We start from the raw sequence: 25,198 nt of genomic DNA, 5'->3' as shown, positions 1-25,198 counted from the left end.
AGAACACGGGCTCAGTTGTAGCACACAGACTTAGCTGCCTTGCAGCTTATGGAATCCTCCTGGAGCATGGATTAAACCAGTGTCCCCTGCACTGGCAGGCAGATTTTCAACCACTGGACCACCAGGGAAGTTCCAGACATAAGTTTAAAGGATCTACTTAATTCCCTATAGGTAATGTAAAGGAGACGTAAAATGAAATTTATAATAAAAAATTTACCTTAATCTGTAAATCTCAAGCATAACTATAAGAATAAAGACTTAGTGAAGCAGTCAGATGCTCATGGCTGTATACAGATCCCCAGGAAGACAGGATCACAGAATGAAAAGGGTATAATACACTTGGAAGCCAAACACATGAGTACTGAGACACTCCATCAGGTCCAGTAAAAATGAACCAACTGCTGCACTTCAAACAAATGTTTGGAGACTCAAGCTGTTAATGACTAAGTACAAAAACTTAAATGTGGTTTGGTTTCAGGCACCCCAGCACATGAGATACAGAAAACCGCCTTTATGTGAAACATCACAGGTTGTCATATCAGCTTCTTTGATGACCACCCTTTCCCATTACTCTCAAGTTTGGGGACGGAAATACTATCAGTGGTGGCCATCTGGATCTGGGGGACTTTGACCGCCTCCCTCATGTTATCAACATAATGCCTCTCATCCAGAAAGTAAAGACGACCAACGAGGCCTCTAGGAAGCGGATGGCTTAGGGGTCAAAGACGGGCGGGCGCTACTACCAAGCTAACTGCTTCATACTGCAGTGTCTCCTTCCCGAACTCAGAGGGTTCCCTGCTGCTGTGGACACCTCTTCTGAACATTCATTGTTTTGATATGGAAAATACTCAAGCAGATTTCAGACCCAAGCCTGGCTGACATAGCAGGCCAGGTGGGAAACTGCAGAGCTCGGAGGGCAGGCCTCCTAGAGTCCAGCAGAGCCAAGAACTTCCAGCTGTCCCCACGATGCCAGGTGCCCCACCCCACCTTCTGCTTCCTTACAAAGTGGCTGCGTGGGTCTGGGAAACAGGCTGTGATGCATTGGGTGTCAGTTAAGAGCAAGAGGGGCCCTCAGAGGAATAAGCAAGCAGAAGGGTACTGAGGGTGAGTTTGGGGACTACCTAGAGAAGACAGCTGGGCACTCAAGTCCAGAGATCCAGGAGTCTTCATTTCACCCCTGAACACCAGGGGACTCTGAATTTCTGAGCTTCCATTTTCTCACATGTAAAGTGAGGATGGCTCTAGCAATACTTACCTTACCAATCTCAGGAGACTGTTCAGTGGAGGGATTCGATGACTTACTGTAGATGAAGCCATTCTGTAGAGCACCTTGGGAGTGTTGTTCTTATGACTGTCACTACTATTCGTAAGAACAGCAGACCCGTGGAGAAGGTGAACCTCGAGCCCCTGAGGGCCTGGGGCAGTCAAACAACAAGCGGGTGCACACTTCCTACAGATGAGTCACGTTTCCTAACCTGCTCCCTGGCAGGAAACATAAGGATCGATGACCACTTGCAAGAGCAAGTGACTGTTTTGGATCTAGAAGGAATAGGTGGAAAAACCTATAAGGCTGGGAGGTGTTTTTGAGAAATACTATGTTTCCAAAAATATCCCCAAAATGTGTTCCACTAAAAATTACCAAAAAGGACTGGATGCTGAGATGAGTGTGGGAACCGACTTCCTCCCCCATGCCTTCTCTGAGATCTTAACAATGAACTTCCAGTGAGGATATGGGATGCAGGATGTGCCAGATTTATTTAACAACAGAACCTCCTTTCCACAGAGCATCTACCAAAGGGTTTCATGAAACATACTTTGGGAATTAAACCCTCCAGCTGGGCATGTAATATGGGGACATGGATTATAAGAAAGGAAACAAGAACACTTTGTTAACATTCAGTCAATGGTAGGCAGCTGCTGGACATTTTGGAAAAAGGAGAAATCTGTTTTTTACCATGGCACTGACACAGTATCACCTGTTCCCTGAACCCCCTAATTCCAGCCCCTCGAGATCCACCAGCTATGCAACCCCACATTTTACAGTCACATACATTAAATCTATGTTTATTTTTTGTTCTAAAATGTGCTTTTTCTCTCTTTAATATCAGCCCAGGACCTCCACCTCCCCTTAAAAAAAAAGCCAACAAACACCACCACACGCACACATACACACACACCACCCTCCAACCAGGTGAAAATCCCCGGCGATTAGTCTATAACAAATATTGACACGAGGGGGAAAAAAAGCATGTTGAAATGTATTAGAATCAGAACCTGTACAAAAAAAAAAAAAATTAAAATATAACCTGAAACTGTTCAAGTTCAGAAAGGCTACTAGTCAAGTCCTTTTCTCTTGCCAGGAGAATGCCATCATCAGAGGGCTCTGGGTCACCAGCCAGGGAGGGTGGGAAGAAAGAAACAGAAGCAGCAACAAATCCTTCACCAGAGGGACCACGACACACCATCCCCACCACAGATGCAGCCGGGAGGAATTAAAGACCTCGGGAGAGCGAATGTTGGCAGACAGCCTCTGTGGGCAGCCGGGGCCTTCACACCAAAGGCCAGTCTGAGTAGTCAAAAGGCAGCAGGGAGCGAAGCCAGCAGAGAACACCAAGCCAGAAGAGACTTCTGCCACCCAGCAGACCCATGGCAACCCAGCACTGGTGCTCAGATACCAGGGGTAAAGACAGCCTAGTGCTCCCAGCTAATGAGAGATTGGAGCTGGGCATTAAGAGGCTGAAAACCCGCAGGTTTAGTAAACACAGCCCAGCGTCGGCATCCCTCCATGGCCTGATTGGAGCTGCCAACAAGGAGTAAGGCAGGAGAGGGAAAAAGAAGCATTTTGATACCTGGCTACTAGAGAGCGCCCACACCTCTGTGGGTACTGTGTACAAGGGGCTGGAGAAGGAAGGCGCCCCCCTCACTCAGAGAGCACCCATCCCTGTGGGCCGGTTAAAGCTGCTTCTGGCTTATGAACAGCCTGACAAAATGACACGAAGCAAAAGGAAAACTGGGAGACAAGCCCTTAGACAGGAACGAGAACCTCCTGGAGGGAAGCTGGGCAGTGTCGGCCCTGTTGGGATGGCATCCGTGGAGCCCCTGAGTCTGAAGGGAGCAACTGGGGACAGGGGCGGTGGGCTGGTGGGGAGGGACTTAACGGTTCTTCTGGAACAGTACCAACGAGGGGGGAGGCGCTGGTGAGGGCACGGGCAGGTCTGGAACTCACGGAAGGTGGAGAGGGGAGGAAGAAGGCCCTCGGTGTCCCCTCCCCACCTGACCCAGGCCTGGTGAGTGCCAGCTGCCCCAGCCTGCCCTAGTGGCGGCTGGAGACCAGACCTTTCACTTTGGACATCTTCTTAGTGGGCTGCCTCTGCTCGGCGTGAGGGGGACACTCTCGTTCGGCCAACTGCTGTTCCATCTCCTGAGCCGAGGAGGACGCGGTAGCTTTGAGGGTCTTCTTAATGTTGGTAACCTGGAGGGAGACAGAGAATTGGCGTGCTCAGCCCGTACGTGCCAGAAACTCACAAGTTGCTCCTGCAACAACGGGGGCCACTCAGCGAAGAAACCAGAGCCCTCTGCAAGAAGACCTGAGATTATCTTCAGAAACCCACGCGAGGGGAAACCCTCGAGCAGGGGCTACTCAGAGAAGATTATGTGGAAGTGAGTGGAGCAGAAAAGCGGAACTAATGACGCTTTCTTGGTTGAAAATGGGAAACAAGCCAAGTGGTAGTGGACCATTTGGCAAAAAGGTACAATAGAGCAGGTGAGAGAAAGCACTGACTAAAATGGCCACAGAAAAAGAAAGGGGGACACGAGATGCTATACTCAGCTGACCGCTTTCAGGTATGAAACCGCAGACTACTTTCACAAGAACTTTGGAATACAATTGCATGAGCCTTTATTTCGGCTTCCCTGGTGGCTCTGATGGTAAAGAATCAGCCTGCAATGCAGGAGACCTGGGTTCAATTCCTGGGTTGGGAAGATCCCCTGGAGAAGGGAATGGCAACCCACTCCAGTATTCTTGCCTGGAGAATTCCATGGACACAGGAGCCTGGTGTGCTGCATTCCGTGGGGTCCAAAGAACACGACTGAGCAACTAATATTTTCTTCCTTGAATAAGCAACTAGAAGGTAAACTTCAGCCAACTAAGTGACCAATGGCAAAAAAGGTAGTCAAAGAAAAATGAAATCACAGTACTGTTTTCAGCAGACCTTTCTTAACGGATATTTAAGCACCTCCTCCTGAACATATCCTATACAGTAACATGGGTGTACTGTTCTATGAATGTTCTGCTAAGTCGCTTCAGTCGTGTCCAACTCTGTGCGACCCCGTAGACGGCAGCCCACCAGGCTCCCCGGTCCCTGGGATTCCCCAGGCAAGAACACTGGAGTGGGTTGCCATTTCCTTCTCCAATGAATGTTCTACCATTTCTTAATTAGTTCCTAGCTTGCTTTCCACTTATGTATGGTGCTTCAATGAACAGCCTTGGCATACTTTTGTGAACACCTGTGGAGCTTTCCAGATCAAAGGGTTTACACATTTTACTTTAGTAACTACTGCTATACTGCCTTCTGAAACATGACTGTACCAACTTGTCCTACAAACTATGAGCTCCTATGCCCATATTATACACATTTCCCAACGCCAGTTCTAAAGGATCATTCATACCTTTGCCCTTCAGCTAGCTGAGAATAATAATAAAGGGAAGAAAAACAGAAGAGGAAATATCAACTTTTTCCCCCAATCATTAGAAGGAAGAAAGAGGAGAAAGCTGGTGCAGAGAAAGGTGTATGCCTGTTAGTAAGAGTAAGCAGCTTCCCCTGTTTGGTGGCTTCTGTGTTCTCTAGGAAGAAGCCCTGGTTTCTTATAGAACAAGAAGGGAGCTATTACTGTCAACACTTCTCAACAGGCAGAGTATCAGGAGCTTGAGTAAGAGACAGTCCAAATGCAGAAAGGAAAGCAACATAAAAATTAGGTTCCTGGAGGAGAGCTGTCATCTGTGGAATGGGCCTAGACTAGACTGCAGGTCATTTTGTTTTTTGTTGTTCTGAGATGTAGGAACAGCCACGCCTCAACACTGCTGTCCCCTCAGTCATCTCAATGGCATTTCTAAGAGGAGCATCAACAGAGGACTGTGGACGGGGACAGTGGACACAGAGGGCCACCGAATCCAAGGCTGGGTGCATCCGGTGTCAGCCAGGCCCAGACATGCCATCTCAGGACCCCGGGCATCCCACGTTCCCGGGCTCACTGCTGCTCTGTTATCTCCTGTTCAGGAGAGTTACCTGGTGAGGTAGTGAGCAAAGAATGTGAAGCAAGTGGACAGCCTGCCACTCTTTCTCTTACTTCAAGGCGTATTTGATGGCCGTGGAGGAGAGATTAAGAAATGTGACTTCTCAGTTATCACTGCTTTATAAAACAACACTCCAAGTGCCTATTTACCTCTTCAGTTTCTTATAGAAACTTATCTCCCAATAAGCTGATATTCTGGGTGCTCAGTGACACTGGCATGCCACATGAAGAAATGAGACCTACCTCAAGGACAAATCTGGCTTGTTCTCCATTTCTGACATGCCACTCAAGACCTTGTACCATCCTTCCCTTCGCAACACATGCCCCCCATTCGAGTCACACCAAGTCCCCAGCCACACACGCAGGAGCAGTCATTTCCCTCTACCTGGCTACCTGTCCTGCACACCCTGTCATTCCAGCCTGGGCAAGCCTCCTCCTTCACTAGCCCCCTCCAACACCACCTCTTCCACAAACCCACCCTGACCACTCGCCCACGCTGACCTGTCTCCCCTCAATTACACTGCCTGGCAGCGCCGCTCACTGTCAGATGGCGGCCTCCTACATGCTATGTCTCCTCTGTTTCAGGGGTTCACATCTAGCTTCCTACAGTGAGACTACACGCTGACAAAGCTGAGCCCTCCACAGTCGGGTAAACAAACCTAGGTGAAAAGAGGGCTTCCTGAAGAAATGAGGCCCTTTATCCTCACAAGGCCTCAGCTGGATGGGGTGGGGGTGGGAGTGGGTCATAACATGGCTCACAGTGGGTCGTTATGCATATACCATGCTCAATCAGTTTGACTGTTGGCATTTAAAACACACGGAACTTACAAAGGAGACTGCTGAGCCAGTTACAGACTCTCAGAGTTGAAGGGAGAGTCAACCAGCTTTCTGTAATAACTCCCCAGGTCTAACCATAGACACCTCCTTTTAGAACCCAAGACTGGCCACTCAGGCAGGTCCGTCAATTAAGCCTGTCTCAGCTCCATGGAACAATCCTGAGAAGTCTAACTCTGCCTTCACAGAGCCACTCTTGAAACAATGATTGCTATCCCACAGGCTGGACCTCTTTGGCCTCAATGCCGTGCTGCCTTCTAATTTTCTTCCTTGAGCAGTCTGGCTTGCAGGCCAGAACCATCCCATTACCCCAGATGACCTAGAGTTTGTCAGGTCCCTCAGATTATGAGCGCTGGATTCTCACATGGGACTGCATGTGCTGACACAATCACAGCCTAGCTCTACTAGAGACTTTAGATACTCAGGTGAAAGGGGAATCGAGACAGCTCAGGGCAGGAAGACACCTTTGAGCTGTGGGGCCGAGCAAAGGCAGACAACATGAGTAGAGCGCATAGTGGGGAAAGGGCCACACAGAAAAAGGAGACCAGGGAGACGGCAAGAAGCCTCTCAGGAGGCACGGGAAGTACACGCTAACAGCCAACGCGCTCTAGGTCTGTCACTAACTCAGCTTCTGGAGGATTTTCCATATTGAAAGAAAAGAGTGTACTTTGTCCAGTTATGCTGTATTACCTACCTGACTGGAAAATGGCTTATCTTGTAAACGCAGCAAGAGCTATATATTGACGTTCCACAGAACATCAGACTTATAAGCACATTCAAATATGAAGAAGAATACATTCCAAAATCAAATATAAGTGATGAGGTACTTTGTGGAGGTGACCAATACCTCCCTCCAGAGCATTTGCTCGGGGATGACAAACAGTTCGTGACATCACTGCTTTATCTCCTGCAGGTATGCTGGCATTGTGACTAATTAGTTTGTGTTATTTCTGTGAAAGACTAAAATGAGAGAATATTCTTAGGCAGTTTGCATGGGGCTGACTTCACTAAGAGGGAAAGCTCTTAAAGCTAATAGCCACCAGAAGTTTGCTGTTATAAGATTTGAGGGAAAAAAAAACATGGAAGTTTTCCCCTCTGAGAACACCAATCTAACTTAAAAATAAATAAAGATCAACTTAGTTGAGAAGATGACTAAAAAAGTTAAGAGTAACAGAAGCATAAATACAAGCAGAATAGAACAAAATTACAACTTGGTGGTAGATCTGTTTTCAAGTCAACAAATACTTAGTGAGCTACATGTAGCAGCCAGGTCATGCATTTAGAAAAACTGACAAGGCTCTGGGCTTTGACCACGCTCCTACTCTTCTCAGAGGTTTCTGCTCTAGATTTCCTAGAAGAGTATCAAATTAGTGAAAAGTGAAAGTGTTAGTTGCTCAGTCATGTCCAATTCTTTGCGACCCCATGGACTGTGGCCCGCCAGGCTCCTCTGTCCATGGGATATTTCCCAGGCAAGAATCCTGGAGAGGGCTTCCATGCCCTTTTCCACGGTATCCTCTCGGCCCAGGGATCAAATCCAGGTCTCCTGCATTACAAGCAGATTCTTCACTGTCTGAGCCACCAGGAAAGACCAAATTAGAAGGCTGCCTTAATTGGTAGTGGAGGTGACCTTGGTTATTGTTGTCGATGTTCAATTGCTAAGTTGTGTCCAATTCTTTGTGACCCCATGGACTACAGCACGCCAGGCTTCCCTGTCCTCTGCTGCTGCTGCTGCTAAGTCGCTTCAGTCGTGTCTGACTCTGTGCGACCCCATAGACGGCAGCCCACCAGGCTCCGCTGTCCCTGGGATTCTCCAGGCAAGAACACTGGAGTGGGTTGCCTTTTCCTTCTCCAATGCGTGAAAGGTGAAAGGGAAGTCGCTCAGTTGTGTCCAACTCTTAGCGACCCCATGGACTGCAGCCCATCAGGCTCCTCCGTCCATGGGATTTTCCAGGCAAGAGTCCTCTGCTGCTACTGTTAAGTCACTTCAGTCGTGTCCGACTCTGTGCGACCCCATAGACGGCAGCCCACCAGGCTCCACTGTCCCTGGGATTCTCCAGGCAAGAATCCAGGCAAGTGGGTTGCCATTTCCTTCTCCAAAAAGTCCTCTAGTTGGCTCAAATTTCTTTCTCTTGCACTTAAGCAAGCCCTTACTGCCACCTGGTGGCAGCATCAGGCCCTACCAGCTGGAGCAGCTGTGTTTTCCAGTAGCGGACTGCTGACAGCCAAGTCCACACGTGCTGGCTCTCTCGTTTAATAACCGTACTTTAAGGAGTCCACACTGTTGTCTAAGTACTGGTCGGGCTTCCACATTAGGCAATCAGTGTCTTCTTTCATGAGATGCCATTTATTATGGAAATAAACTGGAGCCATTCAAAGTTCTACAACTAGTATCATTCATTTTGGCAAACCACCACAATCAAGCCCACCACCTGACACACAATTAGCAGCAGTCCAATCACCCTGGTTCGATTCTTGAGCTGGGAAGATCTGCTGGAGAAGGGATAGGCTACCCACTCCAGTATTCTTGGGCTTCCCTTGTGGCTCAGCTGGTAAAGAATCGCCTGCAAGGAGGGAGGGGGGTTCAGGATGGGGAACACGTGTATACCTGTGGCGGATTCATATTGATGTATGGCAAAACCAATACAATATTGTAAAGTAATTAACCTCCAATTAAAATAAATAAATTTATATTAAAAAAAAAAAAAAGAAAGAATCACCTGCAATGCAGGAGACCTGGATTCAATCCCTGGGTTGGGAAGATCCCCTGGAGAAGGGAAAGGCTATCCACTCCAGAATTCTGGCCTGGAGAATTCCATGGCCTGTATCACAGGGTCACAAAGAGTCGGACACGATTCAGTGACTTTCACTTCACTGCACTCCAACCACACTGGGGCAGCCGGCAGCTATCAGGCTCCTCCTGGGCGACCAACCAGGTTAAAGAGCGTTTCAGGTGATCCCAGGTCAAGTGAGCATTTTGCCTCTAAATCTCCTATTTCCGGGGTCTGATTTACAGGGAACAGTCAGTGAAGAGGAGAGAGACTAGCCTTTCCTACTTCGCTCAGACATCAATCCCAGGTCAAAGAAGAAACTACAATCTTCAACAGGGGATCACAGAGCTCACTAGAGGAGCAGCAGGCTTACTTTCCTAATTGTTTCTGTCTTTGACTAATGCTAAATTGAATATAGATCACACTTCTCCTGCAAGAAGTAGGGTTAAAAATTTACAACAGGTGGAACATTCCCAAAGTAGGTGTGCCTGTGTAGTATACATGGGTGTTTGTGCACATAAATTCTCTCTGGTTTGTGAAAAGCAGACTTCAGCAGTTCACTGAAACAGGGTGTGCCTGAAATATACAACAATCATGTGAGGCAGGGGGCAAAGAGCTGATCTTACAAAGATCAGGTTTTAATTTAAATAAGACACAGGTTTTATTTTTAAGAAATACATACAACAGAGTAGGGGAAATCTTCAAATTTCACAAATCCCCCTTTGAAAGGCATGACCACCTATTTCTTATGTTCCTTACCTCTAACTCTGGGTTCCAGTCTGCCATACTCTAGGACACCTGACTTTTAAAATTCATTAAATATCATTAATGCCTCAAGCTCCATCATACCAGAACAGAACTTTCAGTGCTAAAATTCTGATCTTCAGGGCTCCAAACAAATTGGGAGATGACTCACACGGGTGTCCAGGCTACAGTCTCACAAATGCCCATTCACTCCAGGGCTGGAGCCTGCATCTCCCCAGAGGCTAAAAGTGTCCTGAATAACCAGGTGTCTAATACCACAATCACAAATTTTACCTTCACTTGTGTTTCATTCATCGAATCTTTTCCCTTTCTTCCTTGTTCAGGATAAAACATATGATGCATTTTCAAAGGTTATGACAAACACGCACAGATTAGAGAAGAATAAAACGAACATAGTGTACCCACCACACAGCCGAGGAGCAGAGCAGCATTAGGCCTGGATGCCAGGTGCCTCAGCCCAGCCTCACCCCGCCATCTACCCAGCCTAGTAACCATCAACCTTCCATCCACCCTGAAGGCCATCCCCAAACTCGTTTCTTGTGCTCTGCAGCTGCAAAGTGTGTGTGAGCTGAGCAATTACAACATGCTGGTCTCCAAGCCCACTCACCCTCTGGCGACCGGGAATCAGAAAGGAGACGGAGAGCACCAAGCCCAGGGATGGGTCACACTGTCCTCTACCTGAGCACCTTGCCCAGGGCCCGCTCGTGAGCACTTCATCTACGCCAAGATTCACGAGAAAAGGAACAGGGATACCTGGGAGTGGGGACAGACACCCCCTGCCTTACCTCGGCCTCTACTTGCTGCTGAGTTCGGCTGTGGTTCTCCTTGTACTGGTTGGCTCTCAGAACTTGCTGCTCGATGCCCAGCAGGACAGCCTCACAGCCATCACACCTACACAGGAGAGAACCAGCCCTGAGCTGCAGAGAAGCCTGGGAGTCCACCAGTCTCCCAAATCTCCCTCCCCAACTCCATAGACGCTTGCTGGAACATTCCGTCTGCAGGGGCTCTTGCCCCTTCACTCCTGCCACAGGACACGTTGTTACTAAATACATAAGACAAGGCATATGGAAACAAACACAGAGGATATGGAGCAGTTTCCTAAGAGTTTATTTTTGACCATGGCATGCAGAATGCAAGATCTTAGTTCCCCAACCAGGGATCAAACCCTCGCCCCCAGCAGTGGGAGCACGGAGTCTTAACCACAGGACCACCAAGGAAGTCCCTGGGGTGGTTTCTTAGAATACAGCTTCAATTTCCAACCTACGTGTCCCACAGACCATGCAATTAAAGGAATTAGGAGAGACTGCACAGGTGGCAATGATTGATCAGTTTTCTCATCAGAAAAAATTATTTTCTAAAAGCATTCTATTTTGAAGATTGCCCTTTTTCTTAGAAGTGTGTTATTTCCTGGTTGCCACCCACCTCCTCATTATTTCATTTTCCACACTTTTTATTTTGAAAATTTTAAAATGTAAAAAAAAACAGTTGGGAGAAGGAAATGGCAACCCACTCGAGTATTCTTGCCTGGAGAATCCCATAGACAGAGGAGCCTGGCAGGCTACAGTCCATGGGGTCGCAAGAGTCGGACACGACTTAGTGCACTGTCTCACCCCAGAGATCCTGCCACATATACCACAAAAACCAAACACCCACAGTGACCTTGGCCCCACTGCTCCAATCACTCCCAGGTGGGAATCCAGGCACATGTCCACAGAGGTCACAGACAACACACATACGGTTCTGTTATGTCCCATATATTATCCTTTCATGTCCGAAGGAAGACATTTTCTCTTAGAGATTTTCATTTAGTGTTATCTTTAAAAAATCTTGTGTTAAACTTGCCTCCATCTTTTCCTTGGGTAAGGACAACCCAGAAATGGCCCTTTTGTGTCTGTGATGTTGCCATTCACAACTTTCTTGACAGGCCTAGTACAATCTTGAGAACAGGGCTGCTGTATGCTGAATGTCAGACGGTAGCTCTTAGCTTTGCCTATCTTAGGGAGTTATGCTGTGCATTTTTATTGGTGTACCATGTTTGATTTGTCCCTAGTACCTTTGAAGTTTTTCTGAGAAATGAAATAATGCAACCTAAACTTATTAAAATACATTTTAAGCCTTAAAAAAAAAAAACAGTTGAAGCTGTAGTACAGTAAATACCCACCTCCCCTCCATTTCAGAGTCAGCAGTTGTGAACATCCTGCCATACCTGTGGAACCACTCTACGTACCAGCTTTGTTTCAAATCTGATTCCAATGCCTAAAAACAAGGGGTAAGAATTCGTAGACACCCTGGGATGGGAGCTAGGAGAGCCCTGAGTGCAAATATGTTGACGCCAGATGTTGGAGGTGAAAACTGTGTCGGTCATCTCAAAGACAGAAACAGACAGCCAACTTCAGCAGGACTAGATACCGAAAGCTTCTCTTCCAGACCATGTTCGTGTTAGGGGTACATTATAAGTTTCTTTCCCATCTATTCTGACTTAACAGTTTTACAATCTTTTGAAAGCTCCTGTATGTGTCACATGTTGTAAAGGGAAGATGTATGGAGTCACACCTAGGACGGAACCCTGGGTGAAGTGTGGGCAGCAACAGCCTGGGGGTCTGACAGGAGCTGCAGCGAGGGAAGCCTCTAGAAGGTCAAAGCCGGGCTGTACCTCCCTGATATGCACCTCCTGCGGCTAAGCCGGAGAGTCAGTCTGTTTAAAGACAGTTTTCACCCCCACCCCCACCCCTTGCCCAAAGTCTACCTGCCCTGTTTCATGATCTCAAAAATGACATGAGCCCACCTGCAACTGTACTCTTCTCACCTCCAACTATACTCTCATCCTGGCCCTCCTTCACAACTCGGTTTTTAATAACTATAACAAATTCTTATAGAATGTGCAACAGCTTTCACAAGCATCCAATTCCATTAAAATAGTTTATGTGCAAATGTCCCACTCCTTTTTATATACCAGAATACGGTTATCAAATATTCTATACCTGGGTCTATATCCCAATTTAGAATAACCCATTCCTTGTCTTCAATATCCCTCATGGGGTTTTACAACAATGGCACCCCACTCCAGTACTCTTGCCTGGAAAATCCCATGGACGGAGGAGCCTGGTAGGCTGCAATCCATGGCGTCGCTGAGTCGGACACGACTGAGCGACTTCATTTCACTTTTCACTTTCATGCATTGGAGAAGGCAATGGCAACCCACTCCAGTGTTCTTGCCTGGAGAATCCCAGGGACGGGGGAGCCTAGTGGGCTGCCGTCTGTGGGGTCACACAGAGTCGGACACGACTGAAGCAACTTAGCAGCAGTAGCAGCCCAATGTTACTGATGCTGAATATGGTTCTCTTATCCACAAAATCTTACTGACACAAATTCCCCAGCTTGGTTGAAGGCTGAGGGTGAGTCTGTGAAGCAATAGGATCAGTGTCAGGCTTAAAAGACTCCACCTACCAACCCTGGGCATTTCACAGCCTGCTGCTAAATAGCCCCCAGTTGCACAGGACAAGAACAATTTTACAACTATGACATTAGGCAGCCTGAAGTGATTCTTGCTGTCACACAGATATAGTCACAAATGCAGCTCACACCCTGCTTGCTATTCCAAGATCCCAGCACCCAGGCAGCCCCCGCTGATACCTGAAGACCACATTTCCCCAAATAGAAGCCCAAAGGCCAGGCTAGATATCCCCTTCCTAAAGGCGGGCGGCAGGGGGCAGTTGGCTTCCCTGGTGGCTCAGTGGTCAAGAATCCGCCTGCAGTGCAGGAGATGTGGGTTTGAGCCCTGGGTCAGGAAAATCCCCTGGAGAAGGAAATGGCAACCCACTCTAGGATTCTCATCTGGGAAATCCCATGGACAGAGGAGCCTGGCAGGCTACAGCCCTTGGGGTCACGAAAGAGTCAGACACAACCTAGCGACTAAACAACAACAAAGGTGGGGGCGCCCCCTTCTTGGAGCCTCACCATTCATGCAAGGTCTTGACAATATTATTGATATCTTTCTTTCGGATGTCACGGCCAATGCAGAAATCCACTTCCAGCAGCTGGTTTCGCTGGTCCAGCTTGCCCTGGATGATGTCAGTGTAGACTGCCTCAATGATGAGGTCCTCCAGTTCCCGGAGGTTCCGCATCTCCAGGTCCTTCAGCAGCACGGAGTAAGGGATACACTGTGCAGAAGGTATGCATCATACTTACAAAACCACTGGTAAACATTCAAGAAAATTCAAGTTATTACCCAGATAGCCAACGTCTGCCTCAGGGCTTTGGGAAGTGCGGTCCAGTGGTAATTATTAACATTTACAGTGCGGTGAGATCTGGGCTTCCCCAGTGGCTCAGCTGGTAAAGAATCTGCCTGCAATGCAGGAGGTCTGGGTTCCAATCCTGGGTTGGGAAGATCCCCTAAAGAGGGGAAAGGCTACCCACTCCAGTAATTCTGGTCTAGAGAATTCCATGGACTGTATAGTCCATGGGATCACAAAGAGTTGGACACGACTGAGTGACTTTCACTCATGGCAACAAGAGATGGATAAAAGAGCTGTGAGACCGGTGGGATCCAAACCAGACCCACAGTATCTAGGAATGCATTCTCCTCCATCCTCTGCCTAGTGGACGTTGCTCACCTTTCAGCTGAGAAGAGAGAAATACTCAGTATCTGGCACTGTGCTGCCTTCTGGAAGCTTGCAGAATTTGTGTAACATGCTAGGTCATCAAAAAACTCCAAACAATCTCAGACACCAGAGAGACAAACTGGCTGCTTGCCCAGCAGAGCAAAAATTTTAAAAACTTACAGGCTAACACACCCACCTACAGGTGGCCACTGGGTACTGCCGGCTCAGGGGTCATCCTGAAATTTACATTTGCTTTCTTAGTCTCTTACCCAACAAAGTCAACTCCCCAATAGTAGTCCTGTAATGGGCTGTACCAAAATTCTGCATGACTCCAAGGAAAATGGATATTTAAATACCCAGTTTTCTGCAACTCCTCTGACACATCACTATTTGCTTGAAAATTAACAGAGCAATCAAATCTGCGAAACAGACAGGAGGAAGATGTATGCAGAGAATATGACAAACCTACCTGAGGGGTGTTCTATGACTAAAGGTCTGAAATCCAGAGTTGGTACATGGGCTTACAATGAGAGGTTGCAAACATGAGGTAAAGAGTCACTACTACTCTTTGCTATACTTGAGAAGTCCATGACCAGGACAAAAGGAAAAAAAAAGTTCAGGTCCTCATTTCCTAACAAATTAGGCCTCCCACCTGTAATGCCCAGCTGAGAATCAGAAATCTGTGATTAGACCAGATAAAATAATATTAATAAGTGAAAACAACAATCCAAGAACAAATATACATCTTTCTGGCTCAATCACAGAAGGAAAATGCAAAAAGCAAACTTTTTCAAAGGCACATCTTCATGAAAACTTAAGACATTTAGGTTAGGATTGAGCAGAGAGCCAAAACCCAACTATAAATTGACTGAACCTGGATCTTCTTTGTTAATGGCTATGAGCAGATGGTTGCATGTCACCTAAACTGAGTGGGGCAAAGACCTCAGAGACACAGTGGTGTGGTATTTTACAGGAGGTTAGGGTCAGAAGTTAGCATATAAGGCAAAAAATTCCAATCAGTATATTCAACCTTGAAAATCCCCAGAGGAAGGCAGCCTATTAAAAAATCGACCTCTCAGTAAGTCCAACACACAGGTTATTCCTCCAGCACAGAACAGTTCACTGCGTATTGAGTAACAGCTGAAGTGGTTAACTTGCCTTCAGATGCCTTGCTGTTTGAAAAATCTGCATCTTAAAACAGCAGTCTCCTTTAAGCACGGCAAATGCTTGAGCACGTGGGGTACCACGGCATGCCAGAGCTGAGACCTGCTGATTCACATCACTCCTGGGCATACTTTTCCTAAATGGAATCGTGAGTAATTATCTACACTATTTTAACTGCTATCTTATTCTCTTTTGTCCTTTGCCAGACAAATTTTATGCATTTATGATGCAACTCTACCGTGTGCAGCTGGGAGTTTCCACACTGATGCCAACGAGACACCTGCCTCGAGGTGAGGAAGAAGACAGGAAAGGGCTGGGGCCATACCTTCATCCTCGACGCCAAGCTCACGATGGTAAGGTGTTTCAGCTTGTTCTGCTGAGCTGTGCTCAGTTCTGGCAGGCTCTCCTTGTTGGCTGCTCAGTCCCACCCACCACAAAAATCAAGACACAAAACAAAATTAGGATTTCTTCACGGAATAAGCACACAAACTCCCCACATCAAACCTACTACTGAATCACTGTCATGACTGCACTTACTCATGAGGCAAATGTTCCATAAGCGCCTCCTGTCTTCACTCAAAGACCATGTGCTTCCAAAGAAGAAAAAACTGAATCTCTACACCTAAGAAGCTGGGTCTCCTAAGAAGCCAGGCATGACTGCACAAAATGATATGAAAATTATCTTAATGAAATACTATTTTCAATGTCTTCCCAGCGTACCTGTTATGTACAATGCACTATCTTAAGTGATTCAAGGGGAATAAGATGGGCCTTATCAGGGCTGCTGCACTCCACAACTCCAGAAGCACCAACCACCACCCACAGTTGGGCAATTCAATGGCCTTGGACTTGTCCTCAGTTGTCATCTGACATTTCAACAGCTACAAATGCAGGAGAACTACCAGAAAAAAGGTACAAGTTACCAGAAAACGACAAGAGGGTGAGAAGAAGAAAGGGAAAAAGAGAGCGCACAAGTCAGTGCAATCACACTGGGGAGATAGGAGAGAAAAAGAAAAAAAGGTGGAGCTTTGGATGACTGTGGAAGGACGGGCACAATGTGAGCAATGGCAATAATGAAAACAACTGCGATGGCAGCAACCAAGGGAACAGACGGCAAGTTGTACTTAGTGCAAGTGCACACACAGATCCACACGTACACACACACAACCAGGGAGTCCTCACAACCACCCCACAAATCAGATTCCAAATGTCTTCGGTTCCTTACTCATAATTCTAGATTCCAACTGGTGAATCCAAACTGCCTTTTTTTCCCCTTGAGCACCCTGCTGAAATTCACGTGATGGCAATTCCTGACCTAAACTGAGTTAGGCTTTTTAATCCCATTTGTTGTGAACAGTCATTTGTTTTGCTGCAAAACCTGAATGCATTTGACTACTGGTTTTGCCCACATCTCTCAAGGGTGTTACATAAAAAAGTATATGCATCATACAACTTTTTAAAATCATATAACCTTTTTAGAATCCCTAAAATTCTAAATGATGAAACATCCAGCCCAAGAAGTGCAAATAAAGGATTGTGGACCTTTTTATTACTCCCCTCTGACAGATGAGGGGACTGAGGTACAGAAGATCACTTAATTTGCCAAAGGACACACAACTGGTGGAAGTGGAGACAGAGTATAAAAGCCAAGAATCCTGGTTCCAGAGTCTGTAAAATGCTGCTCTCTAGTGAGGACAGAAACAAAGGATTCACTCACTGGAACAAAGTGAAGGTCAGAAAAAACTAGCAAGTGGCAAACTGTCCAGTGTGATGGCAGCAAAGAGTTAAGTAGAAGTGACCAGGGAGAAAGAAAGTGAGAGAAAAAGCAGTCAGGGATACCACAGTGAAGACCTTGAGTCATACCACTGAAATAAACTGCCAGGTCTATGTCATACCACTAAAATAAACTAGGAAAGCCAGACAAAAACGCCTTGAGTGGAATATGAGTTAGTGTATGGACATGCATGTACCTCATTCCTGACAGTTACAATGACAATGCTGTATAATAATTTACAATGACTCAAATGATCTAGAAAAGAGAACTAGGTAAGTAGATTATGGAGTATTAGATTATAGAATATTAAAAATGACTATAAAGACGTATAGTAAAGTAATACTCAAAATTCTCCAAGCCAGGCTTCAGCAATATGTGAACCGTGAACTTCCTGATGTTCAAGCTGGTTTTAGAAAAGGCAAAGGAACCAGAGATCAAATTGCCAACATCCACTGGATCATGGAAAAAGCAAGAGAGTTCCATAAAAACATCTATTTCTGCTGTGTGGATCACAATAAACTGTGGAAAATTCTTAAAGAGATGGGAATACCAGACCACCTGACCTGCCTCTTGAGAAATCTGTATGCAGGTCAGGAATTAACAGTTAGAATTGGACATGGAACAATCAGGAAGCAACAGTTAGAAATGGACATGGAACAACAGACTGGTTCCAAATAGGAAAAGGAGTTCGTCAAGGCTGTATATTGTCACCCTGTTTATTTAACTTATATGCAGAGTACATCATGAGAAACGCTGGACTGGAAGAAACACAAGCTGGAATCAAGATTGCCGGGAGAAATATCAATAACCTCAGATATGCAGATGACACCATCCTTATGGCAGAAAGTGAAGAGGAACTCAAAAGCCTCTTGATGAAAGTGAAAGTGGAGACTTAAAAAGTTGGCTTAAAGCTCAACATTCAGAAAACGAAGATCATGGCATCCAGTCCCACCACTTCATGGGAAATAGATGGGGAAACAGTGGAAACAGTGTCAGACTTTATTTTTCTGGGCTTCAAAATCACTACAGGTGGTGACTGCAGCCATGAAATTAAAAGACACTTACTCCTTGGGAGGAAAGTTATGACCAACCTAGATAGCATATTGAAAAGCAGAGACATTACTTTGCCAACAAAGGACCATCTAGTCAAGGCTATGGTTTTTCCTGTGGTCATGTATGGATGTGAGAGTTGGACTGTGAAGAAGGCTGAGCCCCGAAGAATTGATGCTTTGGAATTGTGGTGTTGGAGAAGAATCTTGAGAGTCCCTTGGACTGCAAGGAGATCCAACCAGTCCATTCTGAAGATCAGCCCTGGGATTTCTTTGGAAGGAATGATGCTAAAGCTGGAACTCCAGTACTTTGACCACCTCATGTGAAGAGTTGACTCATTGGAAAAGACTCTGATGCTGGGAGGGATTGGGGGCAGGAGGAGAAGGGGACGACAGAGGATGAGATGGCTGGATGGCATCACTGACTCGATGGACGTGAGTCTGAGTGCACTCCGGGAGTTGGTGATGGACAGGGAAGCCTGGCGTGCTGCGATTCATGGGGTCGCAAAGAGTCGGACACGACTGAGCGACTGATCTGATCTGATAAAGGCGTAAAACATGGATAAACGCCTATGAAATAAGTGAATAAAGCCAGATATAAAATTGTACACGTAATCTAATTACACCTACAGAAATCATAAGCACAAGGGAGAAAAAGTCCAGGACCATAAAATGAACAGTGGTTATGGGTGGTACAACTACAAGTGACTTTTTTCCCTATTTTCCAAACCTTCTTCAATATGGTGATGGTATTTAGATAATATTTAACACTTAAAGACTTTCCAAATGGTATTCTGACATTTCACAACACTCCAAGTGCTCTACCAATACCAGTCCTCAAGAACCTCATCTGAAAAAAAACAAGGGCTGTATTTATGTATAAGCATAAACACAGCCCCCTTTAACCCACTGGGAAATAAAAGGAGGGAACCAAGGTCATCATGGGATGTCACCTACAGAGCACAGTAAGATGAGAAACAGCCAGGTAAGTGCCCACCCCATTATACCCCAGACCTCAGTGAGCCTCGGGAAGACAACACATCCAGGCAGAGTAACATAGTGGAGAGAAGACTGGAGGATGTTACCAACTCACCTATGTAATCGGGGTATGTTCCATAGGCAAACAGATTCAGCAACTGCAAGTAAGCAGCGTTGGCTCCTTCTGCAAGCTGAGGAGGGAAAAAAGAAAACCGTTCACAGAGTGAGCTGTCTACCCATCACTGTAGCATTTGAGCAGAGGGCAGGTGATCACAGGCCTCAGTTCTGTACTGTGTTATTGCTTGGTCCCTGAGATCCCTCCCAACTCTGATTCTTTGGGAAAAAATAAATAAGGTTATTAAGGGCCCATATCTAAATTCTCTCTCTCAGGAATACACACTTTACACTCTACCCAGCTTGCCCAAGGAACTACTTTTGTCACATAGATGCGCACACATGCACACAAAGCAATAAGCACTGGGAGCAAGTGGAATTTTCTCAGCGTTCCCCACCATTGAAACAAGGACTGGAGCATCTTTGTCAACACCCCAGCTTGATGGATACAGGATAAGTCACCCTTAATCCAAACTGAAAAAAGTACAGGGGTGGCTCCAAGTTTCAAGGCCTACAAGTGGACTATGAATGCCAGAGATTAGCAAAGCCTAAGATTCGACAGCACAGCCCAGCTGGGACAGGAAACCAGGCTATCCGCCAGCCCCAAACAAAACTGTTCATTAAAATTACCTGCTCCTCGCTAATTGGAGAAGGCAATGGCACCCCACTCCAGTACTCTTGCCTGGAAAATCCCATGGATGGAGGAGGCTGGTAGGCTGCAATCCATGGGGTCGCTAAGAGTCGGATACGACTGAGAGACTTCACTTTCACTTTTCACTTTCATGTATTAGAGAAGGAAATGGCAACCCACTCCAGTGTTCTTGCCTGGAGAATCCCAGGGACGGGGGAGCCTGGTGGGCTGCCGTCTATGGGGTCGCACAGAGTTGGACACGACTGAAGCGTCCAGCAGCAGCAGCTCCTCGCTAATACTAACTGCGGAAGAAAAAGGAAAGAGGTCCTGCTCTGCTCTGCTCTGCTGCCAGTCACCATAACTGTGTGCTTTCCCTACTCGCAAATATGACCTGTTACTCTCCCAATTTACCAAACTCAGGAAAGTCTAAACAGGAACCAATTGGCATTCTGTGGACACCGATAATAATACCACTCAACTTTAAAAGGTTCCGAAAACTACATCTATAATTTCTGACCACTGGAAGGCAACTAGCTTATTCCCAGCTCATAAATGGAAAGAACATCAACTGTGGGAAGATAAAGGTGTTCTGCTGAGCATGCCAATGAGAACTCTGACATCCTAATACCCTGGCCTACTTTCTCAGATTATCAAGAATCTCCTGAGGTCCTGAATCAGAAGTGGATGAGACCATCAAATCTAGCCCCTACTTTTCAGATAGACAATTTCAAAACCAGCCATAAAAGACTATTTTCTCTAGGACAGACACTCCAAAATTTCTCCCACTGGCCCAAATCAGTAACATCTTTCTGACTTTAATTTTCATCCATCTCCTCTTACCCAAACTTCCATAAAAAACAACTACTTGTTTATATTCATTCAGGCTTTTCACAAACCTGGCCATCTCTTCTTTTGAAAGATGATGACCTATCAAACCACAAAAAGACATGGTGGAAATTTAAATGCAATATTACTAAGTGAAAGAAGCCAATCTGAAAAGGCTACATATGTATGTTTCCAACTATATGACATTCTGAGAAAAGTAAAAACATCAGTGGTTGTCAGGGATTACAGGGGAGGAAGAGAATCTTGTGGGCAGTGAAACGCTCTCCCTGATACTGTAATGGTAGATACATGTCATCAAACACTTCTCTAAATCCACGGCTTTCCAGGTAGTGCCATGGTAAAGAATCCACCTGCCAATGGAGGGGACACAAGAGACATGGGTTCAATCCCTAGGTCAGGAAGATCCCCTGGAGGAGGGCATGACAACCCACTCCAGTATTCTTGCCTGGGAAATCCCATGGACAGAGAAGCCTGATGGGCTATAGTCCATGGGGTCTCAAAGAGTCAGACATGCCTGAGCACACACACACACACACACACACACACACACACACACAACCCATGGACTGCACAACACCAAGTGTGAACCCTAACAGAAACTCTGGTCTCTGGGTGATGATCATGCATCAGTGACATTCCACACTGGTGGGGGACATTGGTAACGGGGCAGGCCATGCATGCATGAGAGCAAGGGATATGTTAGAACTCTCTGCACCTCCCTCTCAATTTTGCTGTAAATCTAAAACTGATCTAAAACAATTAAGTCTTTAAAAAAAAAAAAGAACTTAAATTTTCTTAAATTTTCCTCACAGGATTCCTTTTCTATCTCTGGTAATTAAATTTTTACTGAAAGTCTATGGTGTGTCAGGGTACATAAGAAGCTCTAAGAAAACAACAGTGGGCAGAACAGACCTTACCCTCACAGAGCTTACAGTCCAGCAAGCCAGTCTGATGTTAAATAAAAATTTACAATTAAAAAAAAAGTGGGTCTTTCTGTTTTCAACTGTTGCAGGGACAGGAACTGATGCCACACCCATACATCTGCACGGGATGATCCAGCGGAACTGCTCGAGCTTCTTAATCAAGAGGAATGAGCACATGTACAACCCAAGTCCAGTAACCTGAAGACCCAACTCCTTTTGCTACAACGGGCTGACTAACAGCAGGGCTATAAGCATGAAGCCAGCAGCCAACGGCAAAGGCATGTGTCCTACTGTCATGAACTGAAGAACTGGCCAGCAAAAGTCAGTCACCCCACTTATGTGGACCACCATCGACAAGAAAGCCCGGGCAACTCTAAGTAGCATCATGCACCTGATCCTCAAGAACAAGGACCACCCAGACCTGTACATGGCAGCCTTCAGCAGAGCAGGAGTGACACTGGGCAACCAGGAAAGAGCTCTGACAGTGTAGAGGAAGCCAGCCTTCCACTCCAAGAGCTCCGGGTGTAATAAAGTATGTAATACAATAAAGTATGTAATAAAGATGTCACCAGACTTTTAAATCAATCAACATAAAAGCATTAATCAATAAATATGAAAATATCCTAGGTGGAAAACAGAGGTGGAAAAGTATGGGATCCTTTACAGCTCTGTTCCACCTGGTTATTCACATTTTTAAGATACAACAACCAAAGGTGATACCCAAGGTTTTAATAACCTACCAAACAAACAAGCAAACAAAGCAAAAAGGACTACTTCCCAGCTTTTCATGTCATATTGTTTTTACACATCTTTAGCACTCAACTGCCTTTTTCACAGAAATAAAATATTCTTTATCCATGCCCATCTCATGCTCAATAACAAATACTTCCTGCTACGTATGTGCCTGACCAATCTTCAATGTCCATATTTACACCGGAGGCTTTTTGTCCCTAAGAATGACTGGAACTACCAGTAACATCATTCATGCTGATACTATACTTTTCTAATTTATCAGGTTCAACTGGATTTTTCCCCTATCTTTCAAATTACTACCACTTCCCTGGTGACTCAGACAGTAAAGAATCTGTCTGCAGTGCAGGAGACCCGGGTTCGATCCCTGGGTCAGGAAGACAGGAAGATCCCTTGGCAAAGGGAATGGCAACCCACTCTAGTATTCTTGCCTGGAGAATTCCATGGACAGAGGAGCCTAGCAGGCTACAGTCCACAGGGTCACAAAAAGTCAGATACGACTGAGCAACTAACACTACTACTAATCTCAATTTACTCCAAATTCAGATGAAAATACTGACCAGAAGGAGCCCAGAATTTCATCCCCACTCACTTCCCCTGCCTTACCAATTTCCATCCCTTGCTCAAAAATAGCACCTCACAGGTCCACAATGCTTCAGCACCAATAATCCCTGGAAGCCTGGAGAATCTCAGGAAGGTTTAAAACAAAGAAGATATTGTCTGAAAACTGCCCTTACCTCCTGCACGTTGGCCAGCTCCAGCAGTTCTCCGAAGACATATACTCCAGGAGCCTCCAAAACTTGGCTTATGAGAGCAGTGAGAGCTGAACCACTGGTACCTTTGGCTAGTAAGATAAACTGTTCCAGGAGGTTACTTGAGGGCTTCTGTTCACCTGCCATTCTCTGGCCTTGAGATCTGTCCAAAAGAAAAGCGTTTCAGTCATTTTTCCTCCTCCTTTGCAAAATCTATGCTTATTTCATGCTGGATCAGACATCAGAATAGTCTTGCAGTATTCAAAAAGAAAAAACAGGTCCTGAGTCCAGATCTCACTTTGTGACATGGTAGGGTCTAACCTGGAGTTACAGGGATTTGGTCCTTATTCTGAGGTTTGAAACATTTAATAAAAGCCACTTTATTCCATCTGACCCTTCCCCAAAGGCAGCACCTTCGAAGCCCTTAAACCTAACCAAGACCTGAAGAAACACACAGGAGTATCTCAGTAGCTGTCTTATATTCACCTCATTTTTAGACTCTGGTTAAGAAGCAGAGAATCTTGTCAAAACACAGAGGCATCAGTTGTAAGCAAAAGCAATCAGTTATAGCTTCCATTGTATCATTAGAATCCCACCTACAACCAGATACAGATAAGGAAAAATAAAAGGCAGACAAGAAAGACGATGCATTTAATCAACAAAATCACTGACTGAATAGAAAAGGGGAGAGGAGGATCATCTTGAAAGATAAAGAGCAACATATTCAAACTAAGAAAATACACACACACATGCTCTTTAAGTCCATGTGGAAAATCCCTTTATTTGGCCTCCTACCGGTATGTGACATTTCACAAAATACGACTTCAGAATTTGTAGAAAACCTCCAGAAAACAATAAAAAGATTTGAGGAAACAATGAAGATACAGTATAGCCATCCTGAAGACATTAGGACAGGAGGGTTCCTCGATTGTAAAATCTACTGACTACAAGCTGAGTGTATGTGAACATACACACATTGTATATCTACTCTACAGGAATCCTACATAAGAAAAGATCACTTCTCTAAGAATGATATATCCTGGGCAGTGTGACAAAATGAAGGAGTAGTAGAGGGAAGAAGAGAACAAACCGAAAAAGGATAGCTTGGTGCAAGAGAAACTAAGTTTTCCTTTGCAGGCAGGCACCAAGAGCTGCAGTCCTTTCACAGTATTACAGGAACAAGTATGTCGTTTCACCAGGGTTACTTAAGAAGGTCTTGTTGGAAACAGAAAAAAATGAAGTGCTAAATAAAAGGAATAAAGGTTGCTAAGGGAAGGGGAAACTGGAGGGAGAAGAGGAGAGGGTATGAGGGAGATGTCGGGGGAAGGTGATGTGTTCGGAGAGGAAAAAACAAAAACCTCCCTTCCAAGTGGAGATGTGTGAGGACACTAAATGATAGGGCATGGAGAAGGGGTAAAAACATGGACACAACTTCGGTCCCTCAAAAAAAATCTCGGCCTGAAAAGCAAACCCCGTGGGGGCAAAGAGATAATAAGGAGGTGCTGATAACCGCTTTCCTCTGGAGTGGGAGGGCCCAAGGAGGCGGCTAGGAACTCAGGGGAGAATTCCCGTCCTGCGGGGGGCGCTATTTTCATGGACCGCAGAGGGGCAAAGTCGCAGCCTTTGCGGGTGGGGAAGCGAGAGCAAGCACGGTGCGGACGCTGAGGGTCGCGGGCTGGGGTGGGCTTTAGGGCGGGCGGCGTGTACCGCGCAGGGCCGCGGGTGCAGGGTGAGGAGCGGAGGGGCGCGCTCCGGGGCGGGGGCGGGGCGGTGTAGCCGCGGGCTTTTCCCACGGCTGGCGCTAGGCCTGACCGCCCAGCTGCGACTGGCGCGCCGGGCCCCACCCTCTCGCCGGCCCCTACCTGTCCTCGGCCGCCTCTCTGTCCTCTCGGTCGCTGGCTTGGCCTCCCGGCGCCTGCCTGTAGGTTGTCAAGCGTCCATGATCGGCCCGGCGTCC

The 25,198-nt window shown here is 46.2% G+C and overlaps 1 protein-coding gene across 1 annotated transcript; it reads right to left on the bottom strand.

Moving 5' to 3' along the window:
- Nucleotides 1-2,238: 2,238 nt before the first annotated feature.
- Nucleotides 2,239-25,198, bottom strand: COPS7B (COP9 signalosome subunit 7B). The gene is given in 7 exon segments (NM_001046612.1): nucleotides 2,239-3,472; nucleotides 10,445-10,550; nucleotides 13,617-13,819; nucleotides 15,750-15,838; nucleotides 19,341-19,416; nucleotides 23,227-23,404; nucleotides 25,104-25,198. Coding segments are annotated over 6 exon segments (795 nt in total). The 5' UTR covers nucleotides 23,389-23,404; nucleotides 25,104-25,198; the 3' UTR covers nucleotides 2,239-3,313.

This window comes from Bos taurus, chromosome 2 (genome assembly GCF_002263795.3).
Source record: "Bos taurus isolate L1 Dominette 01449 registration number 42190680 breed Hereford chromosome 2, ARS-UCD2.0, whole genome shotgun sequence".
Lineage (NCBI taxonomy): Eukaryota > Metazoa > Chordata > Mammalia > Artiodactyla > Bovidae > Bos > Bos taurus.
This window is presented reverse-complemented; position numbering and strand designations above follow the sequence as displayed.